Consider the following 13,713-nt stretch of genomic DNA (forward strand, 5'->3'; position numbering starts at 1 on the left):
GGCATCTGTTTTTCTTTCCTGCCATCTCAGCTTTCTCTCACTGTATGTATGCAAATCCGGGTAGGGAAAGAAGGAAGGAAAGAAAGAAGGAAGAAAAGAAGGGAAGGGAGCCTTGATAAGCCTTCAAGCAACGTAAAGTTTGCACATCCTGCATTGCAAGGAAGCCTCCACAGCCAGGCATGGGAGGAGGTGGCAAAGGACCCCAAGTACTTCTGTCATAGGTGACACGTCTGGTTTCTGAACTTGTTTTTGCTCCCTAATACAAACAAGAGATGTGTAAATCACAGCCAGTGCTCTCCCCACTGGTCATATCACACCATAGATACGCAGCTATCACTCCTGTAGCAAAGTACTGTAAACAACGAGAAACGTCCACAGAGTCAAGGCCTCAACTTCACGCAGATCTTTTTGCAGTGCTGATCAGGAGAGGCTCAAGGTAACTTGTTGCCAAACATTCCCATGCAGCACTGCTCTGGGTCCTTCAGGGTGTATTTATCTTGTTTTTGTGTCCAAAGATCTCCAACTCTGACATATTTATCCTTGCACAAGTCCCCTGAGGGAAGGCAGGGCTGTTAATCACTAGTGTACGGATTGGGAGTTGCTGGATAAAAGGCCAAACTAATTTCTTGGGACGTTTGTGGCTACATTGGTCTGCCAAGTACCAATTAGCTTCAGGTCTGTGCTGGTCTCTGGGCCATTATGGCCAGGGACTGTAATCATGGGGGAAATGGTTCTTTTCCCAGTGCTTAACACAGCACAAGGAAAATCAATGGCAGAGTTAACAGCTTGCACTTCTAGCAGGAGCTGATCCCCAAAACACACACAAGCAAAATACTGATAGCCTTTGAATAAACTGTCTTAACCCTTCAATCCCATTTTTTATCCACATGACAAACTGGATAACATATGTCCATAGTTCAGCGAGGAGAAGGTGTATTAGCCACTGTCCATTGAATAAAACACAACAGTCCATTCTTAACAATGACAGTGATTAATTACTGCAACAATTTGCCAGAGGATGTGGTACAGCTTTTGCTACTACACATTTTTCAAATTAAGTGGACTTTCTCCTCCTAATTGTGTGTGTGTGCATGTGTGTCTGTGTATTCCAATTCCAAGCAGAATTAATTCAGCAAAGCCATCATGGACATTACAAATGCCCATTCTTGAACCTGCCTGCATTGTGTGCAGTTCTACACAGCGCTGGGTAGATCTGCTGCTGTTTCACTGTCTATACAGATTCATTAGTGCATGTCAGCAAGAACTTTTTAGTAGCTTCATACTAAATGAGGAATGCCCTGAGCACACCTCCAGGACATGCACTCTTTGCACAGAGGTCCAACCTACACCAACTGACCATGAAAAACACTCAGCATGGCAACTGTGGGCTGAGATGGGCCAAGGACCAAGACAAGCTGGAGGTGCCCCACTGATCCTACACCAGTGAGTGAAAGGGAAAGGCTGAGTCAGAAAGACCAGAACAGTGTGTAGCACCAATGTGGCTGTGCCAGCAAAAATCTGACTTATGCATAACTGGATGGAGTTAATGTTCAGCCAATAACACCAACACTGCGAAGGTTAGACTTTAGACTTAGATCAGAAAACATATTGGCTGAGAGATCAACAGTGCACTATAGGATCTCCCTGCTCCTTAACCATAAAAACATCCTCAGAAATGGATGGAGCCCAGGTCTACCTGGTGACAGGAGGATGTGGTTTTATTGGGGAAAAGATCACAGAGCTCCTGTCTCAACAAGACTACATCAAAGAAGTCAGAGTTTTTGATTCAGTAGCAAGAAAAGAAGTAGAAAATTTTGCCACAGGTAAGAAAAGAGCATCAACTTGAATTTAGCTGCCACAATCCTCCCTTTCAGGACAGGTGGTATTATGCTGGAGATAGCACAGTTACAGGCATGGGGTGGAAACAAGGATTGAACAGACAAAACCTATGCTTCAATAGCTAAAAATTCAAAAAAAAAAAAAAAAAAACAACCAAAAGGCAGACAACAATAGAATCAAGCTCAGCATCTGCTACAGATATTGCATACTAAATTACTGTAATTGTGAGAGAAGCCTACAGCCAATGTGCTGTGCATAAAATGGAAGAGGTGAGGCTCAGTAAACATGCTCAAAGATATTAAATTATTCAATTTGATCACAATTCTGAATGTTGCCTTCTGATGTTTCACCAGAACTGATTACAGTGAGATATGTAGGGGAGAAGCAACTCGTTTTACTGGATTTGAGAATACCCACCCCAAACAAGCCAACCAACTCGCATGGCTTTGCAGGGTTAGCAGCGGGCTGAGATTCTCTCTCTGACTGTCCAACCCCTCAGCTTGCTTCCACTGAGAAAGTAAAAATGGCTCAATGTTTTTTAAATACAACCTTCACGATTTGACAGCCTACCTCTCTACTGCTTTCTCCTTTAGGTTAGGGAGGACTGTGGTGCTTCTTTCTTTTCCATAGTTGACAATTCTGCATCCCACTCGCATTGCTCTCTTCTGGAAAAGCGTCACTGAGGGCAGGACAGAGGCCAGCTGTGGCCTTCCCAGTGCTGAGTAAAGCAGAAGAATGTCATAGAATTATAAAATCATTCAGGTTGGAAAGAACATCTAGTCCAACCATCAACCCATCACCACTACACCGCTAACCATGTCCCTCAGTGCCGCGTCCACTCTTCTTGTGAAAACCTCCAGGACAGCGACTCCGCCACCAGCCTGGGCAGCCTACGCCAATATCTCACCATTTGTTTCTTCTGTCCTGCACCATAATCCCTTTTCTTGCCTGTCAATCCAGTTAAGCCTTTTTCCCAGTTGCAAGTTCCTGCCAACAAGTGATCTGGCCCAATTATTTTATGAGGTAGGTTGGGCCTGTTACCTCTTCCCTACTACACCCATTATCTTCTCTTTGTCCCTATCTCTATCAGCTCATACTCTAATCATCCAGCATACTTTGAAACCCTCCCATTTAACGTTATCTGCTGATTTAACAAATATGCCACATTCTTGATGAAAACAATAAAAAGACCTTAGGGTAGCTACCTACCACAGCTGGCAGTTCCCTCGGAGCAGTAATTCAGCTTCGTGCTCACCCTCATGTGGCTTATTGGGACCTGTTTGACCGATCTGCTTATGGGAATGACATGGAGTCTCTGGACCCCTTCTAAAATCAAGACAGATGACACTGACCTGCTCTCCTACGTCCAAGTGTCATAAGAACAAAAGAGATTTATCTGACATGACCTATTCTTGACAAATCCACATCAGTTGCTACTATTCTCCTGGTTATCCTGTGGGTACTTACACACCTATTCTTTAAGCACACATTCCTGAAATTCCTGGTGTTGACATTAAGCTTTTCCAAATTTTCCTGGCTCTTACTTTACCTCCCTTCTAAACACAGGTGTTTCAGTTGCACTACCATTCCACTGCCTCCACCAAAAGTTCTCTGGAGTATGTGATAAAGCAGTAATCCTGCAGTTACATCAGGTACCCAATTAGCAGCCCTGGATAACACTCATCAGGCCTTAACAATCTGCAGATTTCTCTTGGTGCTTGACACCTCTCTGCTTATCCCTGACCGCTCTCTTGCTGGTCTTAATTGCACCCAGCTGCATTAAGACAGGTGATCAGAATGAAGCCATATAACACTTCAGCCCAGGAGGCTCATGTAAAAGCATGACAATTAGTGGTAGATGCCAATAACAGCCATGTTTAGAACAGCTATTCAGAGACGCAAAATAGGAGGAAGGAGGAAAATTAGCCAGACTTCTCAGTGGCTCAAAGGAAGGAATTTCCTACAAAATTTTAACTAATATATTGTATTATTTTCCCTCCCCCACCTATAGTATTTGCAATTTAAATAGAGTTCTGGGCAATATCTTTCAAGCTTGCTTCATGTTATTCCCACCATGCTGTAGATATCTTCTTCACGTGTCCCAGAGCAAGTCCTCAGCCAGCCCCAGCTCAGGCCCAGCTGTCTCCCCATGTAGCTCAGTGCTATCCTCAACTCCATGTGAGATCTCAGTGACAGCTGCTGTTATTCTGACCCACAGCTGGTGTAAACTGGCAAAGTGCTGCACTGAATTAAACCAGATGTGTATCTGGTTTCTTGGGGTTCATGAAATGGGGATGTATTTCCCCCCAGGGCAATGTATTCCAATAGTACAGTTGGCAAGCTGCTTCTTGCCCTGCTGAGAAGAAAGCTTTCCAGGCAGGATCCTCATTCTGCAGGAATGTGAAGATGCTGTTTTGTATTTTTTCCCCTGCATCTATGCTTATATTATTCTTCTCCAGCTACCACTCATGTGACAGTGATGAAAGGAGACATTCGAGACTACAATCTGCTCCTTGCTGCCATGCAGGGCGTTCACGTGGTTATCCACACAGCTGCTATTGTGGACTACAGAAACACTTTACCCTTTTGGGAAATGAAAGCTGTCAATGTTGGGGGTAAGTTCTTTAAAACAAGCAATTAAGCAAAATACATCCTTAGAATCGTAGAATCATTAAGGTTGAGAAAGACCTCTAAGATCATGTAGTCCAACCGTCCACCCACCACCAGTATTTCCCACTGCCCATGTCCCTCAGTGCCACATCTCCAGTGCTCTGGATTGCCTCCAGGAACGGTGACCCAACCACCTCCCTGGGCAGCTGTGCCACTGCATCATCACCCTTTCTGAGAAGTTTTTCCTCATATCCAGCCTTAAATACAAACGCCTTGGTGTAATGTCATGAGAGACTACAAAATATGTATCTCCTCTGGTTAAGAAGCGTTAGCTTCTGTGTCCTCTAAATTTGCAAAGTTAAATCTGGACCCAGACATTGGATAAGTTATTCTGATCAAGGACATAACTTTCACTAATAGTACTGAATCAGAACATAGCTAGAGTGGTAGGAAGCTGTCTGGCATGTGAGAAAGACATCAATTAAAGTTGAGTTAAAGTGATGCTATTTCTAACTATTGTGTAACTACATGCCACACCTAGCCAAGAGCTCCACAGTGGTTTCTTCCTATCACCAAGAGCTGATTTCATGCTAAGTGCAAGATCTGATTAAAGAAAACTTGTTCATCGATCTCAGAAATAAGCACAGCCTATAAGAACAATGAAATTCCAATTACAGCAGCAACTCCACTGGTATCTCTGGCTGTTATCTACTAAAACAGCTGTGAACCAGAAGGAAAGAATTTTGTACACATATATACACACCAACTTGGTAACTGCTTTGGGCTCCTACTACTTGCTGATTCATTCAAGGGCAACATTAAACTACATTGCTGTAGTTATTTCCAAAACCAGATGCTTTTAAGAGCCTGTATGGTGTGAGCACACCAAGGATACTCAGAGACAGAGGGATCCCACTGCCCTTTAGAGGCTTTGTGAGATCTTCCTCTTCATTGCCAGCTTGCTGCCTTCCCTTGGATGGCTTCAAGCAGACCTGCCTACACTGGGCTGCTGCCTTCACCAGGACTGCTCAAAATCTAGAGCTGAAAAATAGTTTTCCATCCATCATTGCAGATAGAAGAATGCTGAACTGTATTTCACACCTACTGTAGAATTCATGGAAGAAAAAAAGAGTCAGGACAGGTATATCATCCTAGCTGGCTCCTGTATAACTCAGGTCACAGAAATTCACCCAATGACTGCCTTAAGCACAACAATTTGTGGATAACTTGAACAGCTAAAAGATTTTTTGCCTAGGATTAGGAACAGCAAGTAAATGGGCTATCTATCAAGTCTTTCAGCAAATCGTAATGGTGCTGAAGAATATTAGTGTGGCTGTAGTTAATTACTATCGCTGGCAAGAATTTACGTCTTTGTTCTGCTTTGATCCCCTCCTTTGTTTCAACCTCTGGTTTCTGAATCCTTGACTAGATTGAGGAGCCCATTTAGTCACTTAGTCTTTTAAATCTGCTTTTTGTTAAGCTGAATGATGTTAATTCATCTGTTTCCAATTATGTTTATCAACTGAGGTTGTCAGTAACTTTATACAGTGGTAGGTTAATGGAGAATTAAATTATTTTCCACTGGTCTTCATACTGACTTACGATCTCTGAAATTATCCTAAATTCAGGATTTCTTTGATAATTTTACCAGGAGTCTGTTGCAATGGTTTTCACCCTTCAGTCACCAATCACTTCTACAAAGCAATATATGCAACTAAAACACCAATTCTTTTGTCAGAAGACTGCAGTTCACCATGTTGCCCACGCAGTTGTTAATAACCATAGAGATCATCATATTACAACTAAAATTGTAGCTGCTGCTCTGGTGTTATAAACCATCCATACCTGTGCAATTGTACCCAAGGGACAACAGCTTTAACCTACGGCTATGAAAAGGATGGATCTATTTAAAACCTGTAAATCTCATGTGACCTGTACAGTAGAAACCAAAGTAGTTAATATTTCTCCTTCCCGACCTGCCTCACAGGTACTGAAAATGTGTTAAGGGCCTGCTGTGCCCTGAACATCCCATATGTTGTCTACACAAGCTCCATTGCTGCAGTGGGACCCAACATTTTGCATGAGCCCATGCTCAGGTAAGGCCCAACACATCGTTTCCATCCCTACAGATTTTTGCTATGAACCCAAAGCAGAACAAGCGTGCTCCCAATTCTGTTGATTCCTTCACTCCTTCATGAAAAGCACACCTCCTTTCAACATAAACTTGAACAGTATTGGATACACCTCACTGAAAGAGTTGGTTGTGAGATGTAGGACTTAACCTCCAGGCTACCTTCCATGTGTATGGACCTGTTCTTCTAATCACTAAAATCAGTTTGGCATTGGATCTCAGCTACTCAGGGTTTGACAAGGCCAAATTTTATCTTGCTGTTGGGTAAAAGTTTTTTTCTCTGCTTCACACTGAGTTGGCTCAATGGGTAGGTGATGCTCCACCACAGACCAACTTTCTCTGCCTCGTTAACTCCATAGTGAATTGCTAGCAGACCTGTGACAAGCTCTTAGTATCAAAAGAGAGCAAAGTAGAGCTTTGGAAGCCCTCCAGGGCAAAGATGGCATTTAGAACAATGAAAGACAAAGGCTAAAATTACAAGTTAGGGTTGCCTTTTCCTATCTTTGATTTCCAGAATGGACTCTCACAATCAGCTGACATTGCTGTTCAGGACCTGGATACCTTTGGTATTCATGGGACACAGGAACTGCCCCTTGAACTCCTCTTTCTGAAGACCAAGAACTGAAGTTCTGGTTAAATTTGAAGTTGGGTGGAGATGGGTGCAGTCTGACACACAAAACTAAGGCTTCTTGTTAATTTGCACAGGCTGCTCAAACCATGCAAGCTTGTGTGCAGGGGGATCTGGCTCAAAATCAAGTTGTTTCTCTACAGGCAGTCAGTCTAGACATAGCTGGCTTCAGTCGCTGGGCTCCAGCAATTGGAGCCTGGCTCGAAAAGGCTGCTTAAGGCATAACTTAAAATGACCAACAAGCCTAAATTTCATACTCACAAGAAAGCTAAGCACAGTTGTTCTGAAGAGCATTTAAATACCCAAGTCCATACAAATAAATGTCTCATATGAAAAAGTCCCTGAGAACAAAAAACCTCAACCCACTTGGGAGCATGAGCACTAGAAGCTCTAGTATCAGTGAAAGGCTATGAAATTTGGTTATTAACATATCTAAATCACTTCTAAAAACAGATGTATGTGTACGTCTTTCTTAGAATTATAGTCCTGTAACTTGAGATGCATGTAAATAGGTGTTTTGATAAAGATTTGTGGTAGATATCCCAAATGTTGCTTGAGAGGACAGTTCCTTGCCTTAGAGTCATGCCCTTGTGGGCACAAGCAAAAGCCCATCCTGCTGCTCACAGAACGTATGCACATATAAGCATCCTCTCCCCACCAACTCACAACCCTTTCCTGCCACAAATGCTAATAAAACCACCAACTAGAGCCTGTAAGTTGCTTTTCAAAAACATACGTTCTGCCATCACGTTGTGAGAAGAAAGCCTGTTTGTCAGAGTGGTTCTTCTCCATAGATTTTCACTTTTAATTCCTGGAATTAAAGTGAGAGAAGAGTAAAATAATTACACAGCTTGTCTTATTAGGGAGCCTAGTGCGTACTGGAAGGCAACATAACATGGCTCTGCTTGGCATAGCTGCCCAGGGAAGCGGGGGGGGGGGGTGATCATTCATGGAGGTGTTCCACAACCGTGGAGATGTGGCACTGAGGGATGTGGTCAGTGGGCATGGTGGGGTGGGCTGAGGTTGGATTTGGGGGCCTCGGGGATTTTCTCCAACCTTAATGATTCTGCGAGTCCATGCAGGGACATAGTTTAGTGAGCATGGTGGGGGTGAGCTGATGGTTAGACTTGATGATAGAGGTCTGTCCAACCTTAACGACCTTACGATTCGAAGGCTGAAAGCAAAGGTGATGTAGTTTCCCTATCCCCACCCAATTTGTTCTGCTCTTGTTTGCAGCCAATGATCAAACTTGCCTTACTTTTCTGCTCTGTCCCCTTTCTCTATCACTCCTTGTATAATTTCATTTAATTCACTTTTAGGTGCTGGGGAACTGACACAGACAAAGCGTGATTAGTCTCTGGACAGGGTGATGGGTGCAGGGATAATGCTCACACCTCAGCATCCTACAATAATAGAAAATGCCTCTGTCAGTCTCAATCCCTCTGAGACAGCCGCCGCTGAGATACCTTCTGACAATGCTGCTCCAGTCTTATTAGCGTTCAGTTATCTGTGATCGTTTTGAAAAGCAAGAGCATTATGCTGAGCTCTTTGTTACGACCAAGCTTCAAAAGGGGTGGGGGAAGGCAAACAGGAGCAGAGCTCTGCAGCTAAAACGGCAGGCAGGCTGCCCCTTTGTGAAGCTTCACAAGGCAAAAAAAAGAAATTCAGATAGAAAAAAAGAATGCAATTAAAACAAGAACTTCTAGATAACTCCCCTAATTGTCTTGGGCCTCTCTTGGGCTCTCAGCAAACTGTGCACAATCAATCTTTTGCTGTGCTTGTTTGCTGGTTTGTCTCCTGTTCATCACCCGTAAACACGGGGAGGGGAGGAGGGTTTGTGCTACAAGCCTGTGTGCTTGGGGATGCTGAGTTTTTGAGTTGCTCCTCATTTATTTCTGTTGCTCTCAGCTGGGATATCTGATGCACAAGCTACTGACTGAAGAAAGGCAATAGCATTATCCATGTTTTACATGCGGTGATGTGAGCGCAGAAAAGAGCAAGTGAGTTGTCCAAGGTCAAAGCAGGAGCCTGAGTCAGAGCTCGCTCTCCTGTGGCCCAGAGCTTAACAAAATGACCTCTGCTGCAGAATTGCTGCCTGACCTTATCAAACGCCACTTAGCCTGTCCTTAAAGCACAGCTGAACCCTGTCTGCATCACACTGCTTTGGGTGCTCTACACCTGGCACAGTTCAGTGTTTGCCTAGGGTGAATTTCTGTAGGACAGCGAAATAGTCAGCAAATAGATGTGAAAACGTGAAGGAAGTCTTTGAGATCTCCTGCAGCACACTGAATGGGGAGAGAGCCTTCTCATGCAACAGGGAGAAAATGGACACATGGTCTGCATTTATGGTCCCTCCAATGTTCCAAGCAAGGCTTCTTTGCTCTCTGACAAATCCACAGCCCCCTAATCTTCCTAACCGAATCCTGGAATACTGAGATAGAATCAGTGGGACAGGAACACCCATGCCTTTGTGGGGAATGCTGCTTTCTTGGTTCTCCTTGGAATTATTTCAGGACCTGTGAGGGCAGTTACGTGTTGAGCCCCATTGACTTAGGAGTCACACCCAGTTGAGGAGCATGTTGTCTTCCTCCACAGTGGCAACCAGGGGTCCCAAGCACAGCTCCAAGCCCTGTTGACCTAATTCAGGGACCTGGTTTTCTGCTCGTTCCCTCATACATAGCCTGCTGGGGCAGATAAAGAAAACCTCAGCACAAATCTGGTGATTGTACATCTTCCAGGAGCTCTTTCTCATCACCAGCGAACGCCTCCCAACTCTAATCAACAATATGAGAAAATTAAGGTGCAGCTTCTTTTAGTTTAAAGCTCACAAGAGGCTTCTCACTACCTCTAATGAAAAAAAACAAAACAGGACCGCTCTCGTTTTCCTGCCCTCCATCATCTTGTGCTCTTTCCACCTTGTTCAGCCACTTGAGAGTTCTTAGAAGGGTAACGGCGCTGCCTTCTAATTTCCCTGACAGAATATTGTTTGCTTCAATCACACAAAAGCAAATTCACCTCTCAGAGATGAAACCATTGCTCTCATGCAAACCTGCTTTTGCCTAACACAACAGAATCACCTGGTATTTGAGGCTTTATTTCTCCTGAGCTGCAGTAAGGATCTTTCTTAAGCCCTGCATGACGCACCGTCAAAACTTATACACTGCAAAGTAGGGGTTAAAGTAAATCACACAGAGATAAATGTCTCCCAGCTCTGGACTCCAGGGTCACTCACATCTCAATCTATTTCAGAGGAAATGAGGACACCAAATACAGCGGGGAAGTGGAGCTGCCTTATGGGAAGACGAAGGCCATGGCAGAAAGACTTGTATTAGAAGCCAATGGGAAAAAGGTAAAAAAGTCAATGGTGGTATCCATGGGGTTTCAGCACAGGATGAGCAGAAGGAGAGAGCTGGTTAGAAAGAATCATGGAATAGAATCATAGAATCGTTAAGATTGCAAAAGACCTCTAAGATCATCCAGTCCAACTGTCCATCTACCACCAAGACCCCAGAGTTTGTACCTAACTATTTCTCCAATGGCTTCTCTGATATGTATTCACCACATTGCCCCAAGCTCACCAAGAGCCAATACTCCCACAGCATCACAGAGCCGCCATGTATTTGCAGGATCAAGTTGCTCTACCCTCTGTACCTATTCTCAAAATCCACCAAAGGAGTGAAGCTTTGGAAAGCACTGTATTAAATTATGGTTTGCAAAACCAGGCTCACCTGGTGCACAAAAGGTGTATTTTCAGACATGCTTGGCGTGAGTTAAGAATCAAAAGTTTGATTTCCTCCAATTTCCCCAAGTATTCTGGTTCCATCTTCCACACCAAAGATCACTGTGGAAGATTCTGCCTACAAATCCATCACTTGCCAATACTCCTCCCTGATTTTTCAGCTCAGCAATGGTGGTAAACTCATGACCTGCATCATCCGCGCAAACACAGTATATGGGGAGAAAGCAATGTTCCTTCACGACTTGTATTTGTCTGCCAAAGCCCATAACGGTGTGTTGAACTACCTGGAGCCTGAACACACAGAGCGCAATTCCACGTACGTGGGTGAGTGAGTGATGGATCTCTTTGCATGCAGTGCTACCGCAGGAGATTTTGCACGTTGGCTTACTCGTAATCCTTGAACACAGAAAAATGAGTATAGTGACTGAGCGGAAACAATTCTACAAGCACAAAACTCAGTCTGGCTAAAAGAATTTATAAAACACTTGTTTACATTTTATTGTTTTCATAGAACCATTAAGGTTGCAAAGGCCACCAAGACCATCCAGTCCAACCATCAACCCAATGGCTGTGACCACTCCAGACCACGGCACTCAGTGCAACGTTCATCCTTTCCTTGAAAATCACTAGCAAAGGGTTTTCTTTTTTTAAATTCTCCTCAACATAAGGAAAAATGTTGTTTCGAAAACTGAAAAATAGCAGAAAAGAGTACAAGAGTCCTGTTTGTTTCTTTTTTTAAGGCAATGTTTCTAGAAATCCATGGAGGAAAACAGAGAAATTGAGGAAACATCTTTAAAAATTTTTTTGTTTGTTTGAAAAGACTGGTTTACTTACAAGAAATTAAGCCAGCTACTTATAAAATTAGTAAAGGCATTCATTGTAGAAAAGATTGTACTTCATAACTGAGTTTTGTGAGCATGACAGGCTGCTCCCAAAGCCTCTCAAAATCATAGAATCCTTGAGATTGGAAAAGACTTCTAAGATCATCCAACTCAACTATCCACCTACCACCAATATTGCCCACTGACCATCTGAGGTATCACATCTGAAGTAGTTTGTTGTTGCATTGAGTGCATTACAGGAAGAGTACAATTCACCACTCAATCATGTGGAGCTTTAGTTATTTCTGTGAAGCTCACATGTCCTTTTCCAAAAGTGCAGATAACACTGCTTTGAAATTGCTGTTGCAGTGGAATCAGGCCTGGATAAATCAAATGACTTCTTCAAAGGCTTCTCAGCAGAGCCAGGAATAAAACCCCCAAGCTCTGCCTCCCATTCATCCTGATCACACTACAAAACAGTGCCCTTTTGCACTTGTCACAAGGAATGTTAAATGTCCTGCTCAAAGGGGAAACCAAGGGTTGAAAGGACCTTTGAGGCCTGAATTAACTACTCCACCCCTCCTCAGTACAGCTGAGCACACGATGAGCGCCATCCCTACATCGTAGCACTGCAGTTGGGATCCCATGCTCTCACTCCCATAGTAAATAGGCAAACATTGCTCCTCCTGAGCACCTGTTTCTCTCCTCCTCTTATTTCTCCAGGGAATGTCGCATGGATGCATGTTCTCGCAGCCAGGCATCTGCAGCTGAAACCAGACATACTTGCTGGGCAAGTGTATTATTCCTATGATGACACTCCGACAACAAAAGCTTTTCTGATCAGGTATCAGCTCTTGTCCTGTATGGACCCCTCAATAAGTCTGGGCTCACACATCCCATACTGGAAGATGTGGTTACTGATACACCTGCACAGGATAATCGAGGTCATCCTGTCCCCTTTCTGGAAGCCACAGCCTTTCCTAAACCTCCCTTTGCTGCACACGATAGTCACCACCTTCTCCTATGAAACAGACAAAGCCTTCAGGCACTTTGGGTACAAGCCCCTCTACAGCTGGCAGGAGAGCAAGGTGCGGACGGCGCGGTGGCTGGAAGTGGCCATGGGGAACCTGTCCTCTCAGTGATGGAAAGAACCCTTCCTAAAGATCCTGTTACCCTTCACGTGGCTTATTACATCTGTTTTGAAATATTATCCTATAAAAATAAACTCCTACTCTCTTGCACTGACAGCACAGGGGCTGACTTGCATTCAAGCCCCATGGTTGGATGCCTACAAGTTCAGGCAGTTTTCACTGGAGTTCGAAGAAATGGGCTGTTTTTACAGCAGTGGTTAACATCCAAAATTAATTCTGTCAGTTTGAGACTGCTTAAGTACTCCTGTGTTCTGTGAACATATAATCATCTCTTGAGTTTTCCTACAGTTGAAGTGTATGTGTGCACAAATAAAAGCTCATTTTAATTACTTCCCTAATCCTCCTAGAAAAAAAAAAAAAAGAAATAGAAGCAAGTTTCAGCATGGCATCTTTGATAGAAATGATCGAGATTTGCTTCTTGTTAGTCATAGTAATTACCCTGGAAAGGAAGTGAAGGAATACGCTGGGAGCTGCCAAGTGAACTCCATGGAAATTCACTCACAGGAGAGTTCTTTGCAAAATGAGCTTCCAAACCAAAAATAATTTGCTCAGGTAATTCGTGAATAATTTCATATGACAAATAAATCTGGGGCAAACCATTACAATCTGTCCACAGAGAATTTGGGAAGGTGAACCGTGCAAGTTATGGAATCACAGAACGCTTGGAGTTGAGGGACCCTTCAGTGCCACCTGGTCCCACGCCCTGCAATGCACAGGGATGCCCACAGCTCTCAGTTCCTCACTTTTTTACTCTAATCATTTGTGCAGAGAGTTTTTAAATAAAGTGATTAGTA

General features: G+C 43.7%; 1 protein-coding gene across 1 annotated transcript; it reads left to right on the forward strand.

The window, feature by feature from the left end:
- Positions 1-1,666: 1,666 nt before the first annotated feature.
- LOC306953953 (3 beta-hydroxysteroid dehydrogenase type 7-like) lies at positions 1,667-12,910 on the forward strand (the record flags this gene model as incomplete). Its single annotated transcript, XM_079544989.1, has 6 exons — positions 1,667-1,823; positions 4,299-4,454; positions 6,437-6,545; positions 10,458-10,557; positions 11,109-11,271; positions 12,492-12,910. Exons 1-6 carry the CDS (start codon positions 1,676-1,678, stop codon positions 12,908-12,910), a joined length of 1,095 nt encoding a protein of 364 aa, XP_079401115.1. The 5' UTR covers positions 1,667-1,675.
- Between the last annotated feature and the right edge of the window lie 803 nt (positions 12,911-13,713).

The sequence above is a fragment of the Tetrao urogallus genome (genome assembly GCF_951394365.1).
Source record: "Tetrao urogallus genome assembly, chromosome: 20".
Taxonomy (NCBI): domain Eukaryota; kingdom Metazoa; phylum Chordata; class Aves; order Galliformes; family Phasianidae; genus Tetrao; species Tetrao urogallus.